Genomic DNA, 26,580 nt, shown 5'->3' on the forward strand with positions numbered 1-26,580 from the left:
TAGCTGCTGTTAATTAGCTAATTAGCTAAATAACAATTAACTAACAAGGGTTTATTAACTCTACTAGCAACTTAGTAAGTTGCTAACTTACCTCAAAGTCTCCCACTTTCGCTCCAAGTCCCAACTCCTGCAAAGTGAAAAACTCAGTATATTTGAGAGCTCATGGAATCACCTCGAAAATGGGACATGATACCATTCCAAACAAGGAGATGTTATTGACATTGTTATTTATTAACAGTTGCACAATAAGTGAGGGCTTCAAGGAGAAGAAACTCAGTTATTACAGTATTATTTGTTATTCAGTGAACAAAAATGAGTGCTCCATCATGAGCACTGACTCTGTAGTATCCAGGACATCAAGGAAGGATGCTTCAAAAAGGCAGTGTCCATCATTAAGGACCCCACCACCCAGGTCATGCCCTGTTCTTACTGTTACCATCAGGGAGTAGGTACAGAAGCCTGAAAACAGACACTCAGTGATTAAGGAACAGCTTCTTCCCCTCTGCTATCTGATTCCTAAATGGACATTGAACCCTTGAACACTACCTCATTACTTCTTTGTTTCCATTTTTACACTACTTATTTAACTTAACTATTTTATTGGTATATATATATTTTCTCTAATTCACAGTTATTTTCTCTATTATCATGCACTGCTGCTGTAAAGTTAACAAATTTCCCAATACATGCTGGTGATAGTAAACCCGATTCTGACTGATTAAAAGAATAGTGCAAACTGACAACAATGAACTCCATTTCATCAGAGCTGCAGCAGGATAGGAAGTGAAGTGATAATGAGCAAATTCTTATGGTGCAGATCCAAGGTTAAATGCCTTGTCCGACTCTTCCACTGGGGAGTGTTTCTCTGTTGCAGGACCATCAACCACAGTTCCTTTCACTGCTCTGCCAGACCAGTTACCTACACTGACCTTTCTTCAGACAACGGAGGTTCGAATACTGCAACAGGAGTCCCTTCCCAACCAGCTGCTGTTGCTACACGTGAACAACTAGTAAACACAATGTACATCACTGCATCCTCATTGGCTGAGCAACAGTTACATTTCAATGCAAGTAGCTTGCACATTTGGTCATTTCACCCCTTTCTCATCAACTTCTAAAGATTCCACTGTTTTGCACTCTTCTCAGCTTTGACTTCATTTAGGTGAATGCATTCTATTTTGTATGTTCTGTACTTCAGTTGTATTTATAGTGCAAATCTAAACTACTGAGAGTGTAAACGCTCATCCTTTTTTTACTGCCTCCAATTTAAATTGGATGGATGGACTGTATCAAATCTTCACAAAATTATCAGCGGCCAAGCAAAAACATTATTGGCTCTCATGCTTCAATATCACATCTCACAGAGTGGGTGCCAGTGACATATAATATGCTCTCCTCCACCCGATGACTGAGCCACATGGTTATGTTCAGTAAAAAGGCAACACTATATGGGAATCTAGTCAGCCATTAAGCTGGCAAGTAATAATAATTTGATTTTGCATTGATTTGCTTATGAGCCATTTCGCTGATTTGGCACGAAATGGGAAATAGCTAGTCCCAGGCCTCCTTGCTTTACTTCCTTGTACTCAGCAAATTAAGGACTCTCACACATTCCAACTCTTTTCATTAACCTATTGTAACAAATAATTAACAGTTCATGAAAATATGTTAGAAAACTGAAATAAAACACAAAATGCTGGAAACACTCCAACTGGAGAAAATCCACTGGGTGAACTAGGAGAAAGGGGGAACTCCATACAAAAAGCATTCAAGGTCAGGATTAGACTTGGGTGCTGTGCCACCGTATCAGTCTTGGGGAATGTAACAGGACATATGCAGCAGAAATTATTTCCCCTCAAGGCGGAGCAATAGAATCAGGTGTCACAAACTCAAAATATGGGGACATCCATTCAGGAACAAGACAAGAAGAAACATCTTTACCCAGAAGAAAAGAAGACTCTTTGGAACTCCACCCAAGATGGTTATAGAGACTACACTACGAAATACAGTTTATACAGATTAGTAAGATTTTTAGATATCAACAGATTTAAGAAACATTATGTTAGTGCAAGAAACTGGCATCAAATTGTAATTTTAGTGAATAGCAGAGCAAATGAGGAAGCTTCTGTTTCTTGGGCTTTAATATCTTTGTACATCCACTTGAATAACAAGGGAGGGAGTAGTAAAGGAGCAGCAATATGGCACTCCTAGTGTTAGAAAGCAAAGCAATAAGACTGATTCCAGGAAAAATGAATGCTCCATATTTACCCTGCAATGTTTCAAGAACTTTGTATTAATTTTTAAATCATACTTTGCAGGTTCCCAATCCTTGGGCATTACACACCTTTCTTCCAATCTACCAAGAATGCAGGAACTTAAGACAATCATTACTAGAGCAAAATGTAGAATATATTACCCAGAAACACCTGGGAAAGATGCATTAGAAAATATATTAATCTTAAGCATGAGTGATATGGCCATACCTAAATATAATACACCTACAAAGATCTCTCAGATTTTGTACTTTTCAAAAATCAGTATCACTGTCAGTTAAAAGACAGCTGAATCAAAATTAATCTTATATAAGAAAGAGTCACAAGAACAATCAATTTTTGAAGGGCTGATAGAAGGCTCAATATGCATTTTATAACTTGACCTGCTCACTTTGTTAATTCAACAAAAACAATGTTTTTTTTTAATATTAATGATCATTTTTGGGTGTCATGAATGTTGGGGCAGGCAACTTAGAAGTTCTGCTGTAGAGAGGACATTTCTTCAGTTTACAGGGCCATTCATTCCATGCGTAACGAACTCCACTCACTTTCTGCTGGCACTCTTCCAGTGACAAAATGACTACGTTGACAGAACTGTTAACCATAGGGGCCGAAACCCACGTACAGTTTGAATTATACCACTTTAAACAGCATCGAACCTATGGGGAATAAAAACATCCAATCATTGATACTGGTTCAGTCCACCAACAGCTCACCAATCTCAACACACTTGTTCATGTAAAAATGATCACAGACAATTTTATTCCACAACTACAAACTAATTTGGCCCTGAATTGCCAAGAAAAGCTCTGCCCAGTTTATTGCTTCCTGCTCCTGACAGAAACCTGCCAATCAGTGTGACAGACACAGAAAATGATTATGGGTACCACACATCACAGTGGTATGGCACCATCTTCCTCCTCATTGCATTTCTCAGGGGCAAGTAATTGGAAAGTGTTGAGTATGTCCAACAATCATTACAGTACACAATGATTTTGGAGGAGCAACGATTACAGTATTAAAAGAGTAGTAGAGAGACTGCTCAATTCCTAGCATGGGGCTATGCAAGGGATTGATTTCAGAGAGAGAACAATTTTTTTCTTCCATACAGCACCGATCAGCATTTATTTATCTGACTGAATTAATAACTCAAAGGCTTTGACGGTACAAAGGAAGCAAGCGATAATTGGTTCTTACTCAGAGAAAGTTTTGAATAAACATGTGTTAATAAATCTGCCAACACATACCTGTTTATTGGAATTCTCTATATCTAAATATGGCATGGTACAGCAGAAAAACAGGCCCTTTAGCCTTTTTGCTACACTAATCCCATTTGCCTGCATTAGGTCCATATCCTTCTATGCCTTGCTTATTTAAGAGCTTATCTAATTGCCTCTTAAGCATAGAGACCACAAGAAAATGCAGAGTGTTGCGGACAAATCATAAGAACCAGCTTCCCCTCTGCGGACTCTGTCTGCACTTCTCGTTGCCTGAAAAAGCAGCCAACACATTCAAAGACCCCACCCACCCCAGACAAACTCTCTTCTCCACCTCCCATTAAGCTGACGATATAAATGCCTAAAGCACGTACCACCAGGCCCAAGGACAGTTTCTATACCACTACTGAGACTATTGAACTCTTGACCGCATAATGTACTCCATTATTGTCTACCTGTACTGCTATTGCTATAACTGTAACATTTTATTCTGCATTCTATTATCGTTTTGCCTTGTACTACCTCAATGCATTGTTGTAATGATGGTATGCTAACCAAAAGGTTTTCCACTGTACCTGGTTACGAGTGACAATAATTAACCAATTTATTAATTTAGTAACTATATCTGATTCCTCCACCTCGTCTGGCAGCACTTTACAGATATTAAACACTCTGTGTAAGAAAAAAAACTTACTCCTCAGATCTTCTTTAAATCCACTACCCCTTACCTAAAACCTACCTTCTCTTATTCTTGATACCCCTAGCCTTAGATTCACCAGAACCAATTCCAGGAGATGTGTTAAATATAACTTTTCTTCAATAAATCCACAATGACCATGCTCAATCCTATTATGCTCAAGTGTGTACTGCATTAGCACATCTCTGAAGCTTGAGTTTGTCTCTTTTACTTATATTATTGCTCATCCGTAATCAGGCGTGGCTGTTCAACCAGTTGTCAGAAGCTGACTGTATCCGTACCATACCTCAAATATATCTTTACTGAGTTCCAGTACAGCAAGTTCCTGTGAATAGGTGATACTCAATTCTGTGTTCTTTTGCTGGAAGTGCTTTGGAAAAGGACCTTGGAAAACAACTTCAGTCTCTTCGTAAGCTATGGCAAGAGCACCAAGGTATAATCTGTAGGCTACTTCTTGTTTATACCGCGGATGAATGCTGAAAAATATAAAAGTAAGTGTTTGCTGTCACTTGATACAAATCTGATTCTTTAGAGTTTGAATTTTGTGGATCCTAGACCATCTCCCAAAGTTAACCTGAGAGCCCAGGTAAGCTGAAGATTCCATACCAAATAAATGAATGTGGGTTCTCTCAGGGTTCCACCTAATATTCCCACCTAACCATCATTTTTGTGGGATCTTGCCATTCACAAATTTCCTACTACGTTTACCCAAGTACATTTCCATCAAAGGTAAGTTCAAGTTTGTGGTGAATTCCAATAATAATTATAACAAATGAAGCCCGGTCTTTCATCTGCTAATAATTCTTCACATAGACAATAGGTGCAGAAGTAGACCATTCGGCCCTGCGAGCCTGCACCGCCATTTTGAGATCATGGCTGATCATCTACTACCAATACCCAGTTCCTGCCTTGTCCCCATATCCCTTGATTCCCATATCCATAAGATACCTATCTAGCTCCTTCTTGAAAGCATCCAGAGAATTGGCCTCCACTGCCTTCCGAGGCAGTGCATTCCAGACCCCCACAACTCTCTGGGAGAAGAAGTTTTTCCTTAACTCTGTCCTAAATGACCTACCCCTTATTCTCAAACCATGCCCTCTGGTACTGGACTCTCCCAGCATCTGGAACATATTTCCTGCCTCTATCTTGTCCAATCCCTTAATAATCTTATATGTTTCAATCAGATCCCCTCTCAATCTCCTTAATTACAGCGTGTACAAGCCCAGTCTCTCTAACCTCTCTGCGGAAGTCAGTCCCAACATCCCAGAAATTAACCTTGTGAATCTACGCTGCACTTCCTGTACAGCCAGGATGTCCTTCCTTAACCCTGGAGACCAAAACTGTACACAATACTCCAGGTGTGGTCTCACCAGGGCCCTGTACAAATGCAAGAGGATTTCCTTGCTCTTGTACTCAATTCCCTTTGTAATAAAGGCCAACATTCCATTAGCCTTCTTCAATGCCTGCTGCACTTGCTCATTCACCTTCAGTGACTGATGAACAAGGACTCCTAGATCTCTTTGTATTTCTCCCTTACCTAACTCTACACCGTTCGGATAATAATCTGCCTTCCTGTTCTTACTCCCAAAGTAGATAACCTCACACTTATTCACATTAAACGTCATCTGCCAAGTATCTGCCCACTCACCCAGCCTATCCAAGCCACCCTGAATTCTCCTAACATCCTCATCACATGTCACACTGCCACCCAGCTTAGTATCATCAGCAAACCTGCTAATGTTATTCTCAATGCCTTCATCTAAGTTGTTGATGTAAATCATAAACAGCTGTGGTCCCAATACCGAGCCCTGTGGCACCCCACTAGTCACCACCTGCCATTCCGAGAAACACCCATTCACCGCTACCCTTTGCTTTCTATCTGCCAACCAGTTTTCTATCCATGTCAATGTCTTCTCCCCAATGCCCTGAGCTTTGATTTTACCCACCAATCTCCTATGTGGGACCTTATCAAATGCCTTCTGAAAATGGCCCCTTTGCTACAATTATAACTCTGCTGAAGGTTGCACCTCATTGATGTTGTCATTCCTTTTGCCCATAATCCCCACCTGGCTGTGATATTCCATCTCCTGTGAAAATACATCCTGGGATGGACTGTTCACATCTGGCAACCCATTCAGCTGTTACCGACAGAAGTTATTCAGCGGCATCCTGAAATACATTTTAAACTTTGTCACTTACCTGCCATAAGGAGATTTCTCATCACCCAGGTCCATTGCAACTGCCATGAATGTCCTTTTCATTTTAGGGTTTGGAGCAAAACCAAAATCAGCCGTTTGATGCCAGCGAATCCAAGGGAAGGAATCATCTGGGAATTTGTGGTGATAGGTAGAAAGCTAGAAAGAAAGTAAATCAATGTTAAAGACTGGAGTCAGGGAGATTTGTGGGCAAGATTCCTGAATAGGGGCAAGGCAAATTTTGGTGACGTCAGTCAGGAGCTTGCGAAAGTTGATTAGGCTATTTGCAGACTAAAGGAGCTTAGGAAAGTGGGAGTTCTTTTTCCCCCAAGTGGGATAACATGAGTTCAAAGACCACACATTCCTATTAAAGTAAAAGACAAAGCTGTAGATGTTGGGAACTCTGGATGTCAAGAGATATTGTAAATCTGGTCAAGATAAAGGAGGTTCAAGTTAGATACAGGCAGCTGGGTTTAAGTGAATCACTGGATACCCGTGCAGACTCACAAAGGAGATTAGGAGGGCCAACAGGGGGCATGACATGGCCTTGCCAGAGAAAATTATGGAGAATCCCAAGAGAGTTTTATTTTTTAAGTATATTACAAAAAAAGGAATATACTGTCAAAGACCAAGCTGGAATCTATATGCAGAGCTGCTGGAAGTCACCAAAGTTAATGAAGCCATTTTGAGATCATTCCATGTTATAGTAAAAGGGGTGTTGCATGTGTTTAGATGTATGATGATGGAAAATCTTCAGGTCAGGACAGGGTATACCCAAGAACATGATGGGAAACTGGAGAAAAAACTGTGGATTCTCACTGTGATATTTACAACATTACTATCCTTCAGCAAGGTACCAGAAGACTGGAGGAGAGCAAATGTTGTGCCTATATTTAAGAAGGACTATAAGGATAGACCTGGTAATTATACACTCAGTGGCCACTTTATTGGGTACACCTGCTAATTAATGCAAATATCTAATCAGCCAATCATGTGACAGCAACTCAATGCATAAAAGCATGCAGACGTGGTCAAGTGGTTTAGTTGTTGTTAAGACCAATCAGAATGGGGAAGAAATTTGATCTAAGTGACTTTGACTCTGATTGTTGGAGTTGTTTGAGTATCTCAGAAACTGCTGATCTCCTAATATTCTCACACTCAACAGTCTCTAAAGTTTATAGAGAATGGTGTGAAAAACAAACAAAAAAAATCCACTAAGTGGCAGTTCTGTGGGCAAAAACACCTTATTAATGAGAGAGGTCAGAAGACAATAGTCAGGCTGGCTCAAACTGATAGGAAGGCAACAGTAACTTAAATGACCCTGCATTGCAACAGTGGTATGCAAAAGAGCATCTCTGAACACACATGTCGAACCCTGAAGTGGATGGGCTACACCAGCAGAAGGCCACGAACCTGTTTGCCGAAGTCTGTTTTATCTCTGAGTGCTTTCCAGCAACTTTGTTAGTGGAAGCCAAGTTGCTGGAGAGCATTCTGAAGGATAAAATACACTTACACCTAATAAGACAGAGTTCGACTGGGACAGCCAGCGTGGCTATGTGCATAGGAGATCTCGACTTATGACTTTTTTGAGTTTCTTGATGAATCAACGAAGAGGGTCGATGAGGGGAGGAGGACAAACAGAGTATATGTGGATTTCAGTGAGGCTTCTGATGAGGGCTGGTCTGGAAGGTTAGAGCACATGATATCCAAGGCGAGTAAGTAAACCAGATACAAAATTAACAGGATGGTAGGATGGTGAAAGGATTTTCTCAGACTGGAAGTCTGTGACTAGTGGTGTGGCCCACGGTAACAACTGATGGTAACAACTTGGATGAGAATATATAAGGAGTAGATAGTAAGTTTGCAGATGACATTGAAATAGGTGGTGTCATAAACAGCGAAGAGGGTATCAAGAACTGCAGCAAGATCCTGATCTTAATCAGCTTGGATAGTCACCATTCTGGTTTCTGCAACAACTGGTAACCTCCACCAACTCTCGCCTTTTAATTCCTGATTTACTTAATTAATTGTTAAACCACAATTAAACTCAGATCTCCAGATTGATAGTCCAGGCACTGGATACTGGTCCAGTGACATCCAACAGGCATACCAGTGGAAGAGACAGTCCTGGGAAGGTGTTATATAGGGGTGCAGTAGTGACAGATTGCTGTGTTGAGAGGGTCAGACCTACAACATTGGACTGTGTAGGTGGGTGTCTGTGATGACGACCTGCATTGTTGGAAGGCAATTATGTTGTTGGAGGAGGGCCAACAGGAACACAATGGTCTCCTTCCATGCTCTCAACATCCAATGATTCATTACAAGCCAAAAAGATGTACCTGATGAAGATGCAGCCAGTAATATTAAGCTCTCGAAATTTGAAAATCGGAATTGCGTAAATCAAGATTAATATCTTAAGTTACCTGGACGAACCCAAAAGAAAAATCGATTTTTGTAGAACCTTCAGACCCTTGATAAAAGGTTTTCCTCCAATCCTCAATCATAGCAGGAAAGGTGCAGTTATATTCAGCGTTATGCAAAGCTGCGTTCGCTTCTCCTACAAGAGGACCACAGGAAGCTGAGCTCAGCCAGGGAACACAGTAATGGGTAAAGTATGTCAAATCACAAACAAGAGAGAATCTGCAGATTTTGGAAATCCAAGCAACACACACACAAGATGCTGGAGGAACTCAGCAGGCCAGGCAGCATCTATAGAAAAGAGCACACTCAACATTTTGGGCCGAGGCCCTTCAGCAGGGTAAAGTATATTTTGGTTTTACCATTCAACCAAGCTCACACTTTCAACATTCTTTGTATTTTTTTGGTGCAATTACGGATGTGGAATTCAAAAAAAAATTCACTGAAGTACTTAATTTAATACATCAACAGCTGATCATCACCAAGGAACTAAACGTCAGGAAAGGTGAACATTCCCAGATGATGTGGAAGTGGGTTCAGTGATGGAGGAACAAATGCTTCTCTTTGTGCCATTTCTGTGGAAGATCACCTGTTTGAAATGTTTCTGTCTCCACAAATGCTGCTGAGTATTTACAGCACATCCATTTTTTTTTAAATTACAGGCTCCCATTTCCCAATGGATTTAAACAAGGAAAAATCTCTACTGGCCTGGCTGAGCAAATGTAAGCCATGGCCCTTTGCCTTTCATAAACAGTGTCTCAGCATCTTTCCAAATATCCTCTCCTGAAGATAGTGCCCAACCCACATAATGTCTAAAAGCAATGCTCTCCTTCCCACCCACAGCATCATACCTGAACCGCTTCTGAGAATAAGAACAGCTTATTCACCACCCAAACCACCAGCCCAGATTTTTGAAAGGAATAGCTGGCATATCCTGCTTTAAACCTTGGTTAGTACCTGTGTGTGACTAAAAATTACTCGAACTTTCAAAAAAATTGTCAGCAATGGTTGTTACCATGGGGTCGATTATAATATGTTCCTTTATTCAAATAACTTGTTTTGATTAATATTTCAACAATTTCAAAGAGCTCTAAGTTATAATGTTAGAATTGTTTTGAAATGTATCCATCAAACTGGTATAGGAGCTTGAAGACACTCAATATTTTATGAATAGTTTCTTCCCCTCCACCATCAGATTTCTGAATGGACACTGAACCCATGAACACCAGCACAATCGCTGTCTTTTGCACTATTTATTTCTTTTTGTGACTTATAGTAATTTTCATGTCTTGCACTGTGCTGCTGCCACCAAACAACAAATTTCATGACATTTGTCAGTGATAGGGGCGCCACGGTAGTGTAGAGGTTAGTATGACGCCATTACAGCGAGGGACGCCCGAAGTCAGAGTTCAATTCCAGCATCCTCTGTAAGGAGTCTGTACGTCCTCCCCGTGGAATGTGTGGGTTTTCTTCGGGTGCTCCAGTTTCCTCCCACAGTCTAAAGACATGCCATTTGGTAAATTAATTGGTCATTGTAAATTCGGCTAGTGTTGAATCGGGGGGTTGTTGGGGCAGTGTAGTTCAAAGGGCCAGAAGGGCCTACTCCACATTGTATCTCTAAATTAAAAAAAATAAAATAAAGTAATAAACCCTATTCTGATTCTATCACCTCAGCCTCAGCTCTGAACTGCTCCTGAGAAGTGCTTACAAACTACTTTCAAAACCAGTCCCCCACAAAACCAATCATGGCCACAGTAAGCCCATGCATAAAACACAAGCACGCTTTCTCTCAGCACCATCCCACACATATTTCAAACTGGCTGCTCAATACCACCTTCTCAAGGACAATTATTTGCAGGCAAATAAATACTGACTTGTGTGTGTCACTCAGACCCAATGAATAAGGTGCCTGACTAAGTACAGGTGGTCACCATCAGCCACTGTGTAACTTTGAACGAGGTGGTTTTGAATTACTAGATGCTCCAGTCTTCTTCCTAAGTGCCACAGGTTTTGGGACTGTTGTACATTGGAGGGCAGCAAATATGATCCCATTATTTAAGAAAGGATGGGGAGAGGAAAAAGAGGATTGAAGATTGGTTCATGTGAGTCTGAAGAGTAACACAGCCTCTACCACTTTCTGGCAGCTTATACATGTGAAAAACCTTCCCGCTTTAAATATTTGCTCTCTCACTTTTACCCTCTAGTTTTAGATACTCCTACCCTTAGAAAAAGACTGTACCCACTCACAGATATGAATGTCTATAGAAAGAGAGGGGCAAGTTGTAACTGAATTCTATCAGGCTGTGTAGGTGCTCAGCCACTATAACAGGAGATCCACAGACTAAATCACTGTACCTCCACTGAAGAATACCACAACTTCAGAGATAATTCTGCCCAAAAACTCATTGCAGAGTTGAATGGTACAAGCTATCATTCAAACAGTTGTAAGATAATGTACACCACAAGGCCATCTCAAATTTACAAACATTCGAGGACGGTGCCTGGAGAATGTACAAGTCAGTAGCTAAGGCTGTTAATAGTAAAAAAGCTGAGGCAACAAGGTTTAGAGAGCAATAAAGCTCTCTAGTGACAGAAGGGGGACTGGTAAACAGTTGCATTAACTGGGAGAAACACTACAACCTCAATAGTTAATATTTTAGATACACGCAGAATCAATGGGAAAAGTTAGGAAAACTAAAGAATGTGATTAAGAGGTTAAATGTAGAACCAGTACATTCTCATCAAAATGTACAAAAGATTTGTCAGGTTAGATGCAGGGAATATGTTCCTTCTAACTGAGTAGTCAAATCATGCTCACCTACTCCCCTGTTAAGATATATACAGCATATTATTAACCTACCAGCACACTTTTGCCACGTAGAGGAAATTGGAGCAAACAAGGGAAATTATGTGCAGAGTGACTGAAACCGACCACAATACTCCAAGTGCGGTCTCACCAACAACCTTACGACTCAATGTGACCCATTATTATACTCAATGCCCTGACTTAGGAAGGCCAGTGTTCTTCTCTAACCTGTCTACCTGTGACTCCACCTTGTTAATGAGGGAGGTCAGAGGAGAACAGCCAAACTGGTTCATTCAATGCTGACAGAAAGGCAACAGCAACTCAATAACCACACGTTACAACAGTGGTGTGCAGAAGAGCATCTCTGAAGGTGCAACACATTGAACCTTGAAGTGGACAGGCTACAGCGGCAGAAGACCACAAACATAGGATATACCTAATAAAGTGGCCACTGAATGTATTTTAGTGTCACCTACAAACTTACTGAACCAGGTCTACTTAATTAAGTAGCCACTAAGTGTATATATTAGAGCAACAGTAAGACGTTAGCTATGCTCAGTGTTGTGACTATGATTGAAGTCACCAGAGAGACACTGAAGCTGCTGGACATAGAAGAGGCCTCCTGACTCAAATATGACAATTTTATATGCTAAAGATCAAAGATAACAACAGGACAATTCGATAGTTACAATGCATTCATAATGCTTCCTTTAATTCAAACACCTAGATCTTCACACAAACTCGGCCTATACACCAGCTGAACAAGATCCGCCTGTAATATTTGATAACCTTCTTCACCGTCTATAATACCAGCTACTTTAGTGTAAATTGCCAACTTACTGAACATCTCCTGTACGTGTAAATCCAAATCATTTATATAAATAACGAACAACAAAGGCCCCAGCATTTGACCCCTGTGGCACACCATTCGACACATGTTTCAAGTCTGAGAAACAACCCTCGATGATCACTCTCTGCTCCCTACCATTGAGCCGATTATAAATCCAGTCTTTCCTTTGATCCCATGCGATCTAAACCTCCAGTCCAGCCTGCCATGCAGGGCCTTGTCAAGGGTTTTGCTAAAGTGCATATAGACAATGTTCTGTCTCCTACTCTCATCCGTCCTCTTAGTTCCTCTTCAAAGCCGTGCTGACTATCCCTAACTAACCTTGTCAATCCAAATGTTGATAGGTCTTGTGCCTCACAATCCCCTCTAGTAACTTAGCCAGCACTGATTACAGACTCACTGGCCTATAGTTCCCCACTGTCCTTGTTGGCTTTGTTAAAAAATGTCACAACCCTCCAGTCTTCCAGAACTTCATGTGGCTACCAAACCTTGCAGAGGTATTGAAGCAAATACCTCTGCAAGGACCCCTGCAAATTTTTCCCTAGCTTCCCACAAGGTCTAAGGATGCACTTTGTCAGGCCATGGGGATATATCCATCTCAATGCACTTTATGGCCTGAAATACGTGTCCCTGGTAATTGGTGTTCATTTATTTCCCCTTTTTTCCGTTAGCTTCCCTCTTCTCCACAACAAAAAATTATGAAAAATATTCATTAAAAATCTCACCCATTTCCTGTGGCTCCACACACAGACAGCCATTCTGATCCTTAAGGGGACTTATTTTTTCCCAAATCAGAATCAGGTTTATTATCACCAGCATGTGACGTGAAATTTGTTAACTTAGCAGCAGAACAATGCAATATACATAATCCAGAAGAGAGAAAATAAATAAATAACATTTAAAAAATAAGTAAATCAATTAGAGTATACATATATTGATTAAAGATGTGCAAAAAAACAGAAATACTGTATATTCAAAAAAAAAGTGAGGTAGTGTCCAAGGGTTCAATGTCCATTTAGGAATCAGATGGCAGAGGGGAAGAAGCTGTTCCTGAATCGCTGAGTGTGTGTCTTCAGGCTCCTGTACCTCCTCCCTGATGGCTGAGGGGAAGAACCTGTTCCTGAATCGCTGAGTGTGTGCCTTCAGGCTCCTGTACCTCCTCCCTGATGGCGGAGGGGAAGAAGCTGTTCCTGAATCGTTGAGTGTGTGCCTTCAGGCTCCTGTAACTCCTCCCTGATGGCGGAGGGGAAGGAGCTGTTCCTGAATCGCAGAGTGTGTGCCTTCAGGCTTCTGTACCTCCTCCCTGATGGTAACAGTGAGAAAAGGGCATGCCCTGGGTGCTGGAGGTCTTTAATAATGGACGCTGCCTTTCTGAGACACCTCTCCCTGAAGATGTCCTGAGTTCTTTGTAGGCTAGTGCCCAGGATGGAGCTGACTAGATTTACAACCCTCTAGCAGCCTGTCCGAATGTTCTCCACGGTACATCTATAGAAGTTTTTGACTGTATTTGTTGACATGCCAAATCTCTTCAAACTCCTAATGAAGTATAGCAGCTATCTTGCCTTCTTTATAACTACATCGATATGTTGGGACCAGGTTAGACCTTCAGAGATCTTGACACCCAGGAACTTGAAGCTGCTCACTCTCTCCACTTCTGATCCCTCTATGAAGATTGGTATGTGTTCCTTCATCTTACCCTTCCTGAAGTCCACAATCAGCTCTTTTGTCTTACTGATGTTGAGTGCCAGGTTGTTGCTGCGGCACCACTCCACTAGTTGGCATATCTCACTCCTGTATGCCCTCTTGTCACTACCTGAGATTCTACCAACAGTGGTTGTATCATCAGCAAATTATAGATGGTATTTGAGCTGTGCCTAGCCATTTTGCCGTTAATACACCTACAAAATTTCTGTGAATTTCCTTAATTCTGCCTGCCAAATCAATCTCGTACCTTTTTGCTCTATCGATTTCTCTCAAGTGTACTCCAACATTTATAGTCATTGAGGAATTTGCTTGCTCCTATTGCCTATGTCTCCTTTCTCCTGACTAGGAAAATTTCTCTTGTCAACCAGGATTTCCTAAACTTGCCCATTCAACCTAGCAGAAACATATTGCCCTGGACACTTGATATCACACTATTAAAAACCTCCTACTTGCTAATCATCACTTTACCAGTAAATGTTCTCACCCAATCAACTTTGCAAGATCCCACCTAATGCCTCCAAAATTAGCTTGTGATCCTGTTTTACCTTCCAGCAAAATCAAAAGCAGTTGCACACCAAGTGCTTGTTGCAAAGTTTCCATTCTGAAATGTCACTGGGCTCAGTGGAATCTAAGCGATGATTGAGAACAAGTCTAAAAATACTGAATCTGCCTCCACAGTAGTCAAACAAATGCAGAAGTAGTAAGTGAAAAAGAAATGAGCATCCCTTTAAATCATGCAGCTGGAGATCATAAAAACATGCAATGAAAACGTAAAAGAAAACTGTACTCAGCAGGTCAGGCAGCATCTCTGAAAAATGAAATTAATTTAATGCTTCAGATCATTAGAAAGCAAGAGACCCAAGTAACCTGATGACAGATCACCATCCTGTAACATTGATAAAAGTTTCTCTCTCTTCTCAGGTGATACCCTGACCTGCTGAGTGTTTTCAACATTTTCTATCCTGTTTTCCTGAATTCTAATATCTGCAGTATTATTGCTGCAAACCACCTTGGCCCAAAACATCAACAGTTTATTTTTTTTCCATACATGCTGCCTGAATTGCTGAGTTCCTCCAGCATTTTGTATGTGTTGCTTTGGACATCCAACTGTAATTTCTCTTACCTTGATATCTTACCAAGATACCTTACCTTGATACCAAATGGCTCCTTTGATAGCCATCCTCTTCAATGGATGTATCATTGCATTCCACAGGACACTGGGTTCATGAGGTCCTCTGGCTTCATTGACAAAGCTAACGCTGAAAAGTAAAAGATAAATCATCAACCTGGCTCGACCTGAACCGCAGATGTTCAACAAAGTAGCTGACTAACACCTGATTCTGAGTTACTTCTCCTTTGGGAAATAAATGCTGACCTCGAGAGCAATCAACTATCTCAAGAAGAATGCGGCAATACTGTAATATGATTGCAAATTATTTCAGTTTTAAGTGTTACGTACTCGTGACACATGACAGTGGTACCCTTGTCATGTGACTGGGGTTGAAGCTATACTGGACTTGAGGTGATGGTCTTGTGATGGTGGAGTGACGTCATTTTCCCGCCAGTAGAGATCATGTGACAGGTTTTTTTTTACAGGTTATAAAAGGAAGACCCCACCCTGTGAGGAGGGGCAGTTCGTGGCTGGATTTGCCAAGTTGACTTCATGCCACTACGTGATTTAATGTGATGACGCAGTTTAGTTGAAAGATGAAGTTTTATCTAATGCCTAAAGTTTAAAAGGTCATTGCCAGCAGTTTCTCTACAATACTGCTAGTTCAGAAATCAGTGGAGAGTGAAGATCGGAGTTTGGGAGTTAAAGATCGAGGAGAATCGATTTACGACGGTGAAACGGGTTCGACCTTATTTAATCCTTATTCGGAAAGGAATTCGTTGACTGTTCTCGTGTTAATCTCTATGGGATAGTAGAAGATTGAGGACAGTGAGATAAAGGAAAGGTCAGTGCCTTTAAGCCGTTTCGTTTCATAAATTCTTCGTGGGAGGTTCAACGTCGGGGATCGAAGCAAAATGACGTGAAAGAGAATTTAAACCGTCTTATAAAGTCTCTCCTTTTAAATGAACTGTGAGCATTTCGAACTTTTGGCAATACTACTTTAAAGAACTGTTTTTGCAACATTGCTTTAAAAACTGTTTGAGCTGCTGCACAGCAGCTGTTTCCGGTTACGTTAGTGTTTGTTTACTTTTGGGGGCTTTCAGTGTTTAATAAACGTGTTGTTTGTTATATAAACCCTTGCCTAACTCATATATTCATTGTTGCCTGAATACGTAACATAAGTAATAAAAAATAGAGTTCATAAAGAAAAAAAAAACTGAGTGTTAGAGTATATTCTGGAGTTATGGAATGCAGCAAATATTAATTTCAACAGCAACCAGTCTTCAGATTTGAATGTGAAATGTAGACTGAGTTTGAAATACAATGCAGAACAATGGTCTTCCTAGAGCTGCAGACTGGAGTCAATTGCAAACCAAGAAACACCCCATTGACCTGAGATGTCAAAGGATTCAAGGTAAATTTATTATCAAAGTATGGATAAATTACAGGTAGCCACAAAGCAAGAATCCCAAAAAAATTTTTTTTAAAAGACCTAATGCACAGAGAAAGAGAGGAAAAACTATTGGATTGTCCTGTTGTTACCTTTGATCATGAGCATATAAAAATGTCATGTAATAATGGGTCAGGAGGCCTCTTCTAAGGCTACGTCCACACTAGACCGGATAAATCCGGAACCGAAGCTTTTTCTCTTCATTTTGACCCTCCGCCCACACCGAAATGGCGTTTTCCTTCCCTGAAAACAAAGCTTTTCTAAAACACCATCCAGAGTGTGTAAGTTTGAAAACGCCGAATGGGCAGAGTAGTGTAGACGGGGTAACCAGAAATTTCTAAAAACGCTGTTATGACATGACAGATGGTGGCAGCAGCACGGCATTTCATTGTTTTCCCTAACACAACCCCCCGACACAACCTAACAATTTCAGAACAGATGGCAACGAGACTGAAGCCAGAAGAGTTAGAAATGTACTCACCAAATACTTTGACCCATAACTTACTGAATAAATAAGTATACTCACTTTGCCCTGTTTTCTGTCCTTGTTTGTATGAAGGTGGTTTACCTATTTATGCAAGTACTTCTGTGACAATAGATGTGTAACAGCCTAACGTAACATTGTATGGAAATACAAGATAACACTGATACAGACATACTTTACACATTTAACTAGGTGCTTTATAAATGCAACAGAGTTCATCAGTTTTTCAATGTTTGTCATCAGCCGGGTCATACTGTCCGTGAACAGTCATGGTTAATAAAGTATTTTTATCATCTAAAGCAGAGATTACAAGAAGGTCATGCCAGAAACATATAAAATGCATAGCTAGCGCACTGTACTGTTTTAATCACATTACAGGAAGGATGTTGGATTGGATAGTTTTGCACAAAGACAAGGGCAGGAATAGGTTGGAGCACCTTTCAAGCCTACTCCACCACCCACTTCTGCTCTCAGTCCCAGAGTTCTCAATTCCATTATAGCTTAAACAATCAGCAATCACTACCCAAATGCCTTCAGTGAGACTGATTCCTCAGCTCTCCAGAGTAGGGAATTCCAAACATTCCCCTGATGAAGAATGAAATTCCTCCTCAACTCCTTAAATGGGGGACCCTTTATTTTCCAAAAATGACACTACTAGAATCAGAATCAGGTCACTGATACATGTTGTGAAATTTGTTGTTTTGCAGCAGTGGTACAGTGCTATACATAAAAAAGTTACAAGATAAAATATATTTTTAAAAGTAAACAGGTATTTCAAGAGCAACATAGTGAGGTAGTGTTCGTGGTCCATTGAGAAATTTGATGTCAGAGATGAAGAAGCTATTCCTAAAATGTTGAATGTGCATCTTCAGGCTCGTGTACCTCCTCCCTGACTGTAGTAATGAGAAGAGGGTATGTCCCGGGTGCTGAGGGCCCTTAATGTTGGATGCTGCCTTCTTGAGGCTCCACCTTTTAAAGATGTCCTCAATGATGGAGTTGACTGATTTTACAACCTTCTGCAGCTTTTATTAATCGTGTAATTGGTGCCTCGTTATCAGATAGTGATGCAACCAGTCAGAATGCTCTCCAATTTCTGTAGAAATTTGCGAGTGTCTTTGGTGACATACCAAATCTCCTCAAACTCCTAATGAAATATAGCCGCTGGTGTGCCTTCTTCATAACTACATCAATATGCTGGACCCGAGATAGATCTTCACCCTTTTCCCACTGCTGACTCATCAATGAGGACTGGTATGTGTTTTCCCAACTTCCCCTTCCTGAAGTCCACATCACTCCCTTGGTGTTACTGATATTGAGTGTAAGATTACTGTTTGCAACACCACTCAACCAGCTGATCTATCTCATTCCTGTATGCTTCCTCATCACCATCTGAGATTCTGCCAACAGCAGTTGTGACATCAACCAATTTATAGATGGCATTTGAGCTGTGCCTAGCCACACAGTCATGAGTGGAGAGAGAGTCGTGCAGTGGGCTAGTCACACATCCCTGATGTGTACCAATGTTGATTGTCAGCGAGGAGGGGATATTATTTCTGATCTGCACTGACTACCATCTCCCAATGAGGAAGTCAAAGATCCAGTTGCAGAGGGAGGTACAGAGGCCCAGGTTTTGAAATTTGTTGACTAATACTGAGGGAATGATAGTGTTGAACACTGAGCTGTCATCAACAAACAGCAGCCTGACGTAGGTATTGCTATTGTCCAGGTGATACACGGGTGAGTGCAGAGCCATTAAGATTGCATCAGCGGTAGGCGACTTGCAGTAGGCCCAGATCTTTGCTTAGGCAGGAATTCATTCTAGCTATGACCAACCTCCCAAAGCAGTTTATCTCAGCAGATGTGAGTGCTATTGAGCAATAGTAGTTGAGGCAGCTCACCTTGCTCTTCTTAAGCATTGGTGTGAGTGTCGCCCTTTTGAAGCACTTGGGAACCTCGAACTGCAGCAGCAAGAGATTGAAGATGTTCTTGAACACTCTCGCCAGATGGTTGGCAGTGGTTTTCAGTGCCCTACCAGGTACAGGTATCCAGAGATACCGGCCACATGACAGACGCACTGCCACCTGGCTGGTCGGAGGACACACCACATGCCAATCAACATTTGGTCCCTCCCAACTAATCAATGGACACCTAAATTATTGGTCACCTTAATTGGATTATCTCACCCAGCCCCATGCTATAAAAGGTGAGACTTGCCCCAGGCTCGCTCTCTCTCAGAGACCACCACATTGAAGGTAAGTGCATTGATTTATGTTTGGGAAGGTCTATCGTTTGTCCTGGTAAGGGAGCCGCAGCTATCCAAGGTCAAAGGGGATAGCTGTTGTAGTGCTTTTCCCTTGTTCTTTGTTTGTGTAACTGTACCCTGTCCCCACACCGCTTACTGTGTTTTGTAGTTGCTTGTGTTCACCCGACTTCCCCTTGTAAATAAATTCCTTATTATTAAAACTGTGTGTGTCCAGGCCTCTACTGTTGAGACTCAAAGAACCAGTTATTTTCCATCACAACATTTGGCGTTGCAAGCAGGGTTTATGGGAATGGCCTGCGATGTCTTCAATAAGGGTGACAATGTCAGGTACAGCGGTGGCGAGGGGGATTGCAGCCTTGCTCAATTGCTTATAATCAACAGTCATCCGCCAGGAACCGTTCCTCTTACGGACGGGCCAAATGGGGCTATTGAAAGGCAAGGCAGCGGTTCTAATAATTCCCTCCCATAACAGGGCTTGAATGGAGTCTGCAATTTCTTGGCACCCCCCCGGCACTCTGTACTGACTGTTACAGATGATCTTGGAGGGGGGGAAATAACAATTGGCTCCCACTTAGCCACCCCGACGACAATAGTGGCTCGCGCGATGCCGAAGGTGAACTTGCCCCTGTTTGTTTCAAGTGATTGTCCTTTTAAAACATTGATCCCAAGGATACATTCTGGGGAGGAGGCAATAAGGACTTGTACACGTCTGGGGGATTGGCTGCCTATGGCTAGGCAAAGTGTGACCTCCCTGGCGGGTAAAAGGGAGCCCCCCCCCCCAAACCCTCTATCTGCATGTCCGTACCCCTCCATAAGGCAGGATTGCCTGGGATTATCGTGTGCTGGGCTCCTGTGTCGACAAGCACCATCCACCTCTGTGTGTTTCCCTTTCCCCAATGTACTGTGACGGGTATATGTGGCCTCAGGTCCCCCGGGCGGGACAGGGCGAGAGAGCAAATGCGCTGGGGGCCCTGGCCTTCATGCTATGGGAGGGGGGAAGAGGGCTGCCACGCCGGGGGTGAGGCACTTTGCTGGTGGAGGTGGGACATTTCCTGCCTGACGAGCTCTCTAAGTTCTGCTTTGAGGGCCTTTGAGACAGTTTCGGGCAGGGGAGGCGTGGAGGGTGGCTCGGTGTGGGTGGTCTTTTTGTAAGTAGTCTTCCCCCTGCAGTGCTCCTTCCACAGGGCATATAGGTTAGGGGTGGGGATGCCATCTATCTGGTCCGTGTACAGCTGCCTGCGTGTATATCTGAGAGGGATAGTGTCTAGGGCCCTCGTCTCGGTCTTCCGGACCTGTGTAGGTGCCCCCCTCTGCATATATTCTAATCCCTCCAGGAGGGTGATGACATCCTGTACGGTCCTACCACTGGCTGGTGCCATGAGAGGCAGGATTACCGACTTCAGATCGGGGCGCGCAGTAGTGACCAAGTATCCCGCTAGGGCACTGGTCACTCGTGTGTTTTCAAGGAAGTTATGGTCACAGCCACCTTGATAGATGCCGTTGACCAGTGCCCATTCCCTGATAACCCGGGTGCCCTCACTGACCGTACCCCATTGCGGGCGCCCGTGCAGATCCCACTCCAGAAGTGTGGGATAGTGAGCTCGTACCATGGTCACTACCCAATCCCACAGGGTTGTGCCGTTGCGGATTTCTGCTTGTGGCTCCCGCAGCGCATTGTTTATGCTCTGCTGGTCAGAGAGGCTTCCCAGGGCGTTTGCCTCCTGATAGGAGAGGCTGAGGTTGGGCCCCCCTTCGTCCCACAGCCGGAGCAGCCAGGTGCTCGCCTGGTGCTTGCTTGGTCGTTGGCGGTACCGATCCGCCAACTGGGTCAGCTCCTCGGGGGAGAAGTCCCGGGTCTCCGTGGTCTCGGAGTGACTAGGGGACGGTCTGGCTGTCTCCCCCTCGATCCCTTCCTCCTGCAGTGAACCTGGGACCGCGTGGTGACGGGTCGGGCATGTTGGAGCTCGGGTGAGAAGGGGGAAGGGTGGTTGTGGGACCTTGGTTCCTCGGGCACCCCCTCATCGTCACTATCCAGCCAGATGTCCCCATCCCCCAGCCATGCGTCCAGCTTGTCGCCGCACTGGACTGAGGCTCGAATCTTTAACGGGTCCGGCTGCCAGCCAGACCGACGGGCTGCCCTGGCCTGCTGAGGTTTTATGAGGCGACAGGCAAGTTCAGTTCCCCGAACTTCAAGGTAATTGGCTCGGACCTGGGCAACCTGCGCTGCTTCCTTCAGCGTGCAACAATGCTGACTGGGGTCTTCAATTTCCCTGTCCTTCTGACCACACAGGTACTGCAGGTGATCAGTGATTCCAACCTGGCATCTCAGCAGGGACGCAAACAACCAGAAGGCACCCCTTGGACTCCCCTTGGCTTTGGGGAATCCTGATTCCTTCAGGAGGGAGACCACATGATGGCCCAGCTTCTCTCCACGGGGCTCTAACTGCTCAGACCAGTCACTGGTTTCCCGTGGTCTGCCAGCACGCTGGCCAGACTCTCAAATCCCTCCCTTTCATCAGCCCACCCGGGGATCTTATCCTGGGAGCCTGCACTGGCTTATTCCCCTTATTTCAGAACATTATCCCCTGTGAATGGCACCATCAGAGGATTACAGCACCTCTCCTCTCTCTATGGGGTCCCATGGGAGATACAATCCGATCAGGGCTCACACTTTGCTGGGACCAAAGCCCAGACCTGGGCGGCTGAGGTGGGGATCTCGTGGCTGTTCCATATACCCCACCACCCCCAGGCATTGGGCTTAATTGAAAGAATGAACGGCCTGCTCAAGGAAAAAATCCGCACTCTGACACCCTCTCGCACGCTGCAGGGGTGGCTAAGTGTCCAGCAGGCCGTCGACCAGTTAAACACACGGCCCACTAGCCAAGGGGGATCCCCACTGGCCCGCCACCTGGCACAGTCCCCATCTCCCGACTGGGAAACCACCAAACCCCCCGAGACCGAGAACTCAGGCAGAGTATGGATCAGAGAGCCGCATAGCCTCCCCAGAAAGGGAGAAATTGTCGCGTGCGGTCCAGGGGACACCCGCTGGGTTGCCATTCCGGGCAAATCTGATTTGTCGTGTATACATACCCGGCATTTAACCAGACCGGAATGAGTTTCCTCCTATACCTCCCCCCTCCCCCCACCCTCTACAGGACAATGGTGCGACTCCAGTCATCCCTCCTGGTCGCTGCGATGCTCGGCTCCGTGACAGTTGCCAACACCTTCCTCAGGGTCGCTTACGAGTTTGCCAGCAACACCAACAGATGTTTGCGGGCCCCAGCACACGCTGATGATGCGCTGCCACTCGCGCTGATCCCGCTGGATGACATCGAGATGAACTGTTTACACAGACTGTTTGCCCCTGCTGGTTTTGGTATATCTGTTTGGGGGGGCCCTGCTGGCAGTCCCCCACCACTCTCCTCCCCACTACACATCTCTTCCCTTGACCCCCAATGGGGTGGGTGCTTCAGGAACTGGTATTTCCCTTCCTACAATCTGACCTCCACCCGAGTCCCCACCCTCAGAGTTATTCCACAGCCAGTGAGTATACCTAACGAATGCTGGTGCAGACTCCGCAATGCGCACACTTCTAACTTTTCCGTTGGTCACAGCAACTGTCAGCGAAACTGGTACCCGGGTGCCCCAGTGACCACTGCCGACGATGCCGCTAAGCTGGGAGCTCCCTGGACTCTAAACGGGACCCACTGGATCTGCGGCCACTGCGCCTACCCGTGGCTCCCCACGAGCTGGTACGGCTGCTGCTTTCCAGCATATGTGGTGCCCTTCATCCACCCCCTGAATGACCTTGGGGAGCATCTGGCGTACAGTGGCCACCGGGACAAGAGGGCAATTACAGAGGCAGAGAGGTTCCGGGTGATAGCCTTTCCCAGTTATGGTACGGCCCGGCTGTCCCGGGAGGTGATCCAGCTGATTAGAGTGTCTCTGCATTTACTTAGCTGCTCAAAATCGGTTATTTCTGGTATGTGATATTGTTCCACCCTCTTATGTGTGTTGGCTATGTGGTGCGTCTTCCGAGGGGTGGAGTGTATCCAGAGATACCGGCCACGTGACAGACGCACTGCCACCTGGCTGGTCGGAGGACACACCACATGCCAATCAACATTTGGACCCTCCCAACTGATCAATGCACACCTAAATTATTGGTCACCTTAATTGGATTATCTCGCCCAGCCCCATGCTATAAAAGGTGAGACTTGTCCCTGGCTCGGTCTCTCTTACAGACCACCTCATTGGAGGTAAGTGCATTGATTTATGTTTGGGAAGGTCTATCGTTTGTCCTGGTAAGGGAGCCGCAGCTATCCAAGGTCAAAGGGGATAGCTGTTGTAGTGCTTTTCCCTTGTTCTTTGTTTGTGTAACCATACCCTGTCCCCACTCCGCTTCCTGTGTATTGTAGTTGCTTGTGTTGACCCGACTTCCCCTTGTAAATACATTCCTTATTATTAAAACTGTGTGTGTCCAGGCCTCTACTGTTGAGACTCAAAGAACCAGTTATTTTCCATCACAACACCACCGTTGCAGCTTGATGCCTTGCAAGGATTCACCCTCTTGAAAGATGTTCTGACATCCACCTCTGAGACAGAGATCACAGCCGGATGATGCAGGAATTTGCTCAGTTCTATTTTCGCTCTCAAAGATGCATAAAAGGCGCTGAGCTTATCTGGGATTGAAGCATCACAGCTATTTATGACGTTAGGCTTCACCTTGTAGGAAGTAATAGTCTGCCTGCAAACCCTGCCAAAGCTGATGTCTTTAACTTCACCTGCAATTGCTTCTTCACTCTTAAGACAGCATTCCGTGGGTCACACCTGGGCTTCTTGTAAAGTTCTGGATCACCGGTCTTGAAAGCCACAGATATAGCCCTCAGCAAACTGTATCACCTGATTCATCCATGGCTTCTGGTTTGGGTATGTCTGATATATTCTTGAAGGCACACCCTGCTCCAACAGGTTTTCGCAAAGTCGGGGACACATGTGGCATATTCACTCAGATCTGGTCAATATTCAGGGATTCACCTTCAGATTGGAAAGGCATCAGGATGCGCTGTCTCATGAATGTTGATCTTGATGCTCAGCTCCTTCAGTGCCAGCCTGTTGTTGGCCAGGGGTGGAATGTATACTGCAACCAGGATGATGGTGGAAAACTCCCTCGGCCGATAAAATGGGTGACACTTGACGGCCATCTGTTCCGGGTTGGGAGAGCAGGACTGAGACAGAACCACCACGTCTGTGCACCACAATGAGTTAATCACGAAGCAAACTCTGCCCCCGCTATCTTTAACTTGTTTCCGCTGTTTGTCCATGTGATTGAAGGTGACACCCTCAGGATGCTGCACTGTGTGTGGAGTGCTGGGGTAAGCCATGTCTTTGTGAAGCAAATTATACAGCATTCTCTGTACATCTGGTACTGCAATCTTGCTCTTCAATTTTATTTTCCCGAGACAGTACGAGCCAGCAGGATGGTAGGGAATGGGGGCCTCAGGGCCCTCTGTTTTGATCTTGCTTTTCCAGGTTTCTTTTTTCTTAAAAGGAAACTACACTCATGACCCAAGTCTGCCAATTTTGAGGGTCAATAGAATTTTTTAAACATCTTAAAACAATGTTGCTTACTGTACCTAATGGCCGTGACTGTAGACTTCAACTGTAGTAGTCCTAAATGAGGATATTTATTAATTCCCTTCAGAGCTGCATGCAAATGATTGCCACTCTCCGGTATCCGTTTGGATCAAATCCTGATGAAGAGAAACATTCTCTCAACCTACATCAAACCCATTTTGAATCCTACATACTGCGGCATGAGGATGAGAGTTGTAACCTGATCATTAACATACCATAAAGATGTGTTATTGCACTGGAAGCATGATGCAAAGCCACCAGTCCGTTTGGTCCTGTGGTTTGGTGAGGGAAGGCTGTCTGTGGGGACTGCTGTGGCTACACATTGCTGAGATGTGTTGCTCACACTGTTGTCTTCAGATCATACCGTCTCCCTCATCACCACTTGTTGGGTGTGAAGCAATCTCCCTTTTTCTTGTGCAACTGCACAGCTCCTCCCAGCTTAGAGATTTCTCTGTGGCAAATGTTATTGCAATTATGATTATAGAAAAGAAGAGCTCAAGACAGCTCTGTAGCCAAACAATGAGGGAGTGATGGCAGCTTCCATTAATCTGAAGAGACTGTAGGGTTTAGGCAGTCTGTCAACACTAGGGGCATGTGCTGCCAGTCCCTAGCAGAGTCTGAGCGGGGCACTCAGTAAAATTTTTGTCATAAGCTTTTCTCTAATCCAGGCAGTGCCCTCATAAATCTTCTCTGCACCCTCTCTACACTTCCACATCCATGTGGTCCATCAAGAGTTTTATAGAGCTGCAACATTACCTCACTACTCTTGAACTCAATCCCTCGACTAATGAAGTCCGACACCATACACCTTCTTAACTACCCTATCAATCGATTTGGAAACTTTGAGGGACCCCATGATTCCTTTGTTCTTCCACACTGCTAAGATTCCTGCCATTAACCTTGTACTTCGCTTCCAAGTTCGATCTTTCACACTTTTCCAGATTGAACTCTCTCTGTCACTTCTCTGCCCAGCTCTGTATCCTGTCAATGCCCCAATGCAACCTAAAATGAGGAGAAATTTCTTCAGACTGAAGTAGACTTGAGGGAGCAAATTGTCTATGTCCACTTCAGTTTCTCTTATTCTTGTGGAGACACCAGACAGTGAGGGGACATCGGCCCCAGTAAAATGTGTAAGTGGATACAAGAGGTTATGCAGTACTTTACAGCATTCTACTTAAAGTGAAAGTAAGTTTCAGACCATGTAACTCTCCAACAAAAATATCAAACTAAGAGCAAATTAAAATGGTAAACTGTAAACTTACTTGACAGGAAGGTTACATTTGCTGAGGGCTCTTTTGGAAGACCAAACCTCGATAGGTGTGCCTCCCCAACATGACTCTACCAACCCAATAGGGTAACGTAGCTTGTCATAGAGGTATCGGCCAAACAACCAGCAGACAGCTGAGAATGAAGTGAAGTTGCCGCGGCCAAGAATTTCTGGGATTCAATAAGTAAAGAAAATGTTAGTCAACCATCGC

At 44.0% G+C, this 26,580-nt stretch overlaps 1 protein-coding gene across 2 annotated transcripts in view; it reads right to left on the reverse strand.

Annotated features, from left to right (window-relative positions):
• Positions 1-214: 214 nt before the first annotated feature.
• Positions 215-26,580, reverse strand: part of siae (sialic acid acetylesterase) — a 66,111-nt gene continuing 39,745 nt past the window's right edge. For both annotated transcript variants that reach the window (XM_059957132.1, XM_059957130.1), the window contains exons 5-10: positions 26,365-26,539; positions 15,307-15,416; positions 8,806-8,939; positions 6,387-6,541; positions 4,474-4,663; positions 215-2,932 (exon numbers count right to left, since the gene is read on the reverse strand). In XM_059957132.1, the coding sequence (XP_059813115.1) occupies positions 2,702-2,932; positions 4,474-4,663; positions 6,387-6,541; positions 8,806-8,939; positions 15,307-15,416; positions 26,365-26,539 (995 nt within the window). In that variant the 3' untranslated portion in view covers positions 215-2,701. The remainder of the gene's footprint in view (positions 2,933-4,473; positions 4,664-6,386; positions 6,542-8,805; positions 8,940-15,306; positions 15,417-26,364; positions 26,540-26,580) is intronic.

This window comes from Hypanus sabinus, chromosome X2 (genome assembly GCF_030144855.1).
Source record: "Hypanus sabinus isolate sHypSab1 chromosome X2, sHypSab1.hap1, whole genome shotgun sequence".
NCBI classification, from domain to species: Eukaryota; Metazoa; Chordata; class Chondrichthyes; order Myliobatiformes; family Dasyatidae; genus Hypanus; species Hypanus sabinus.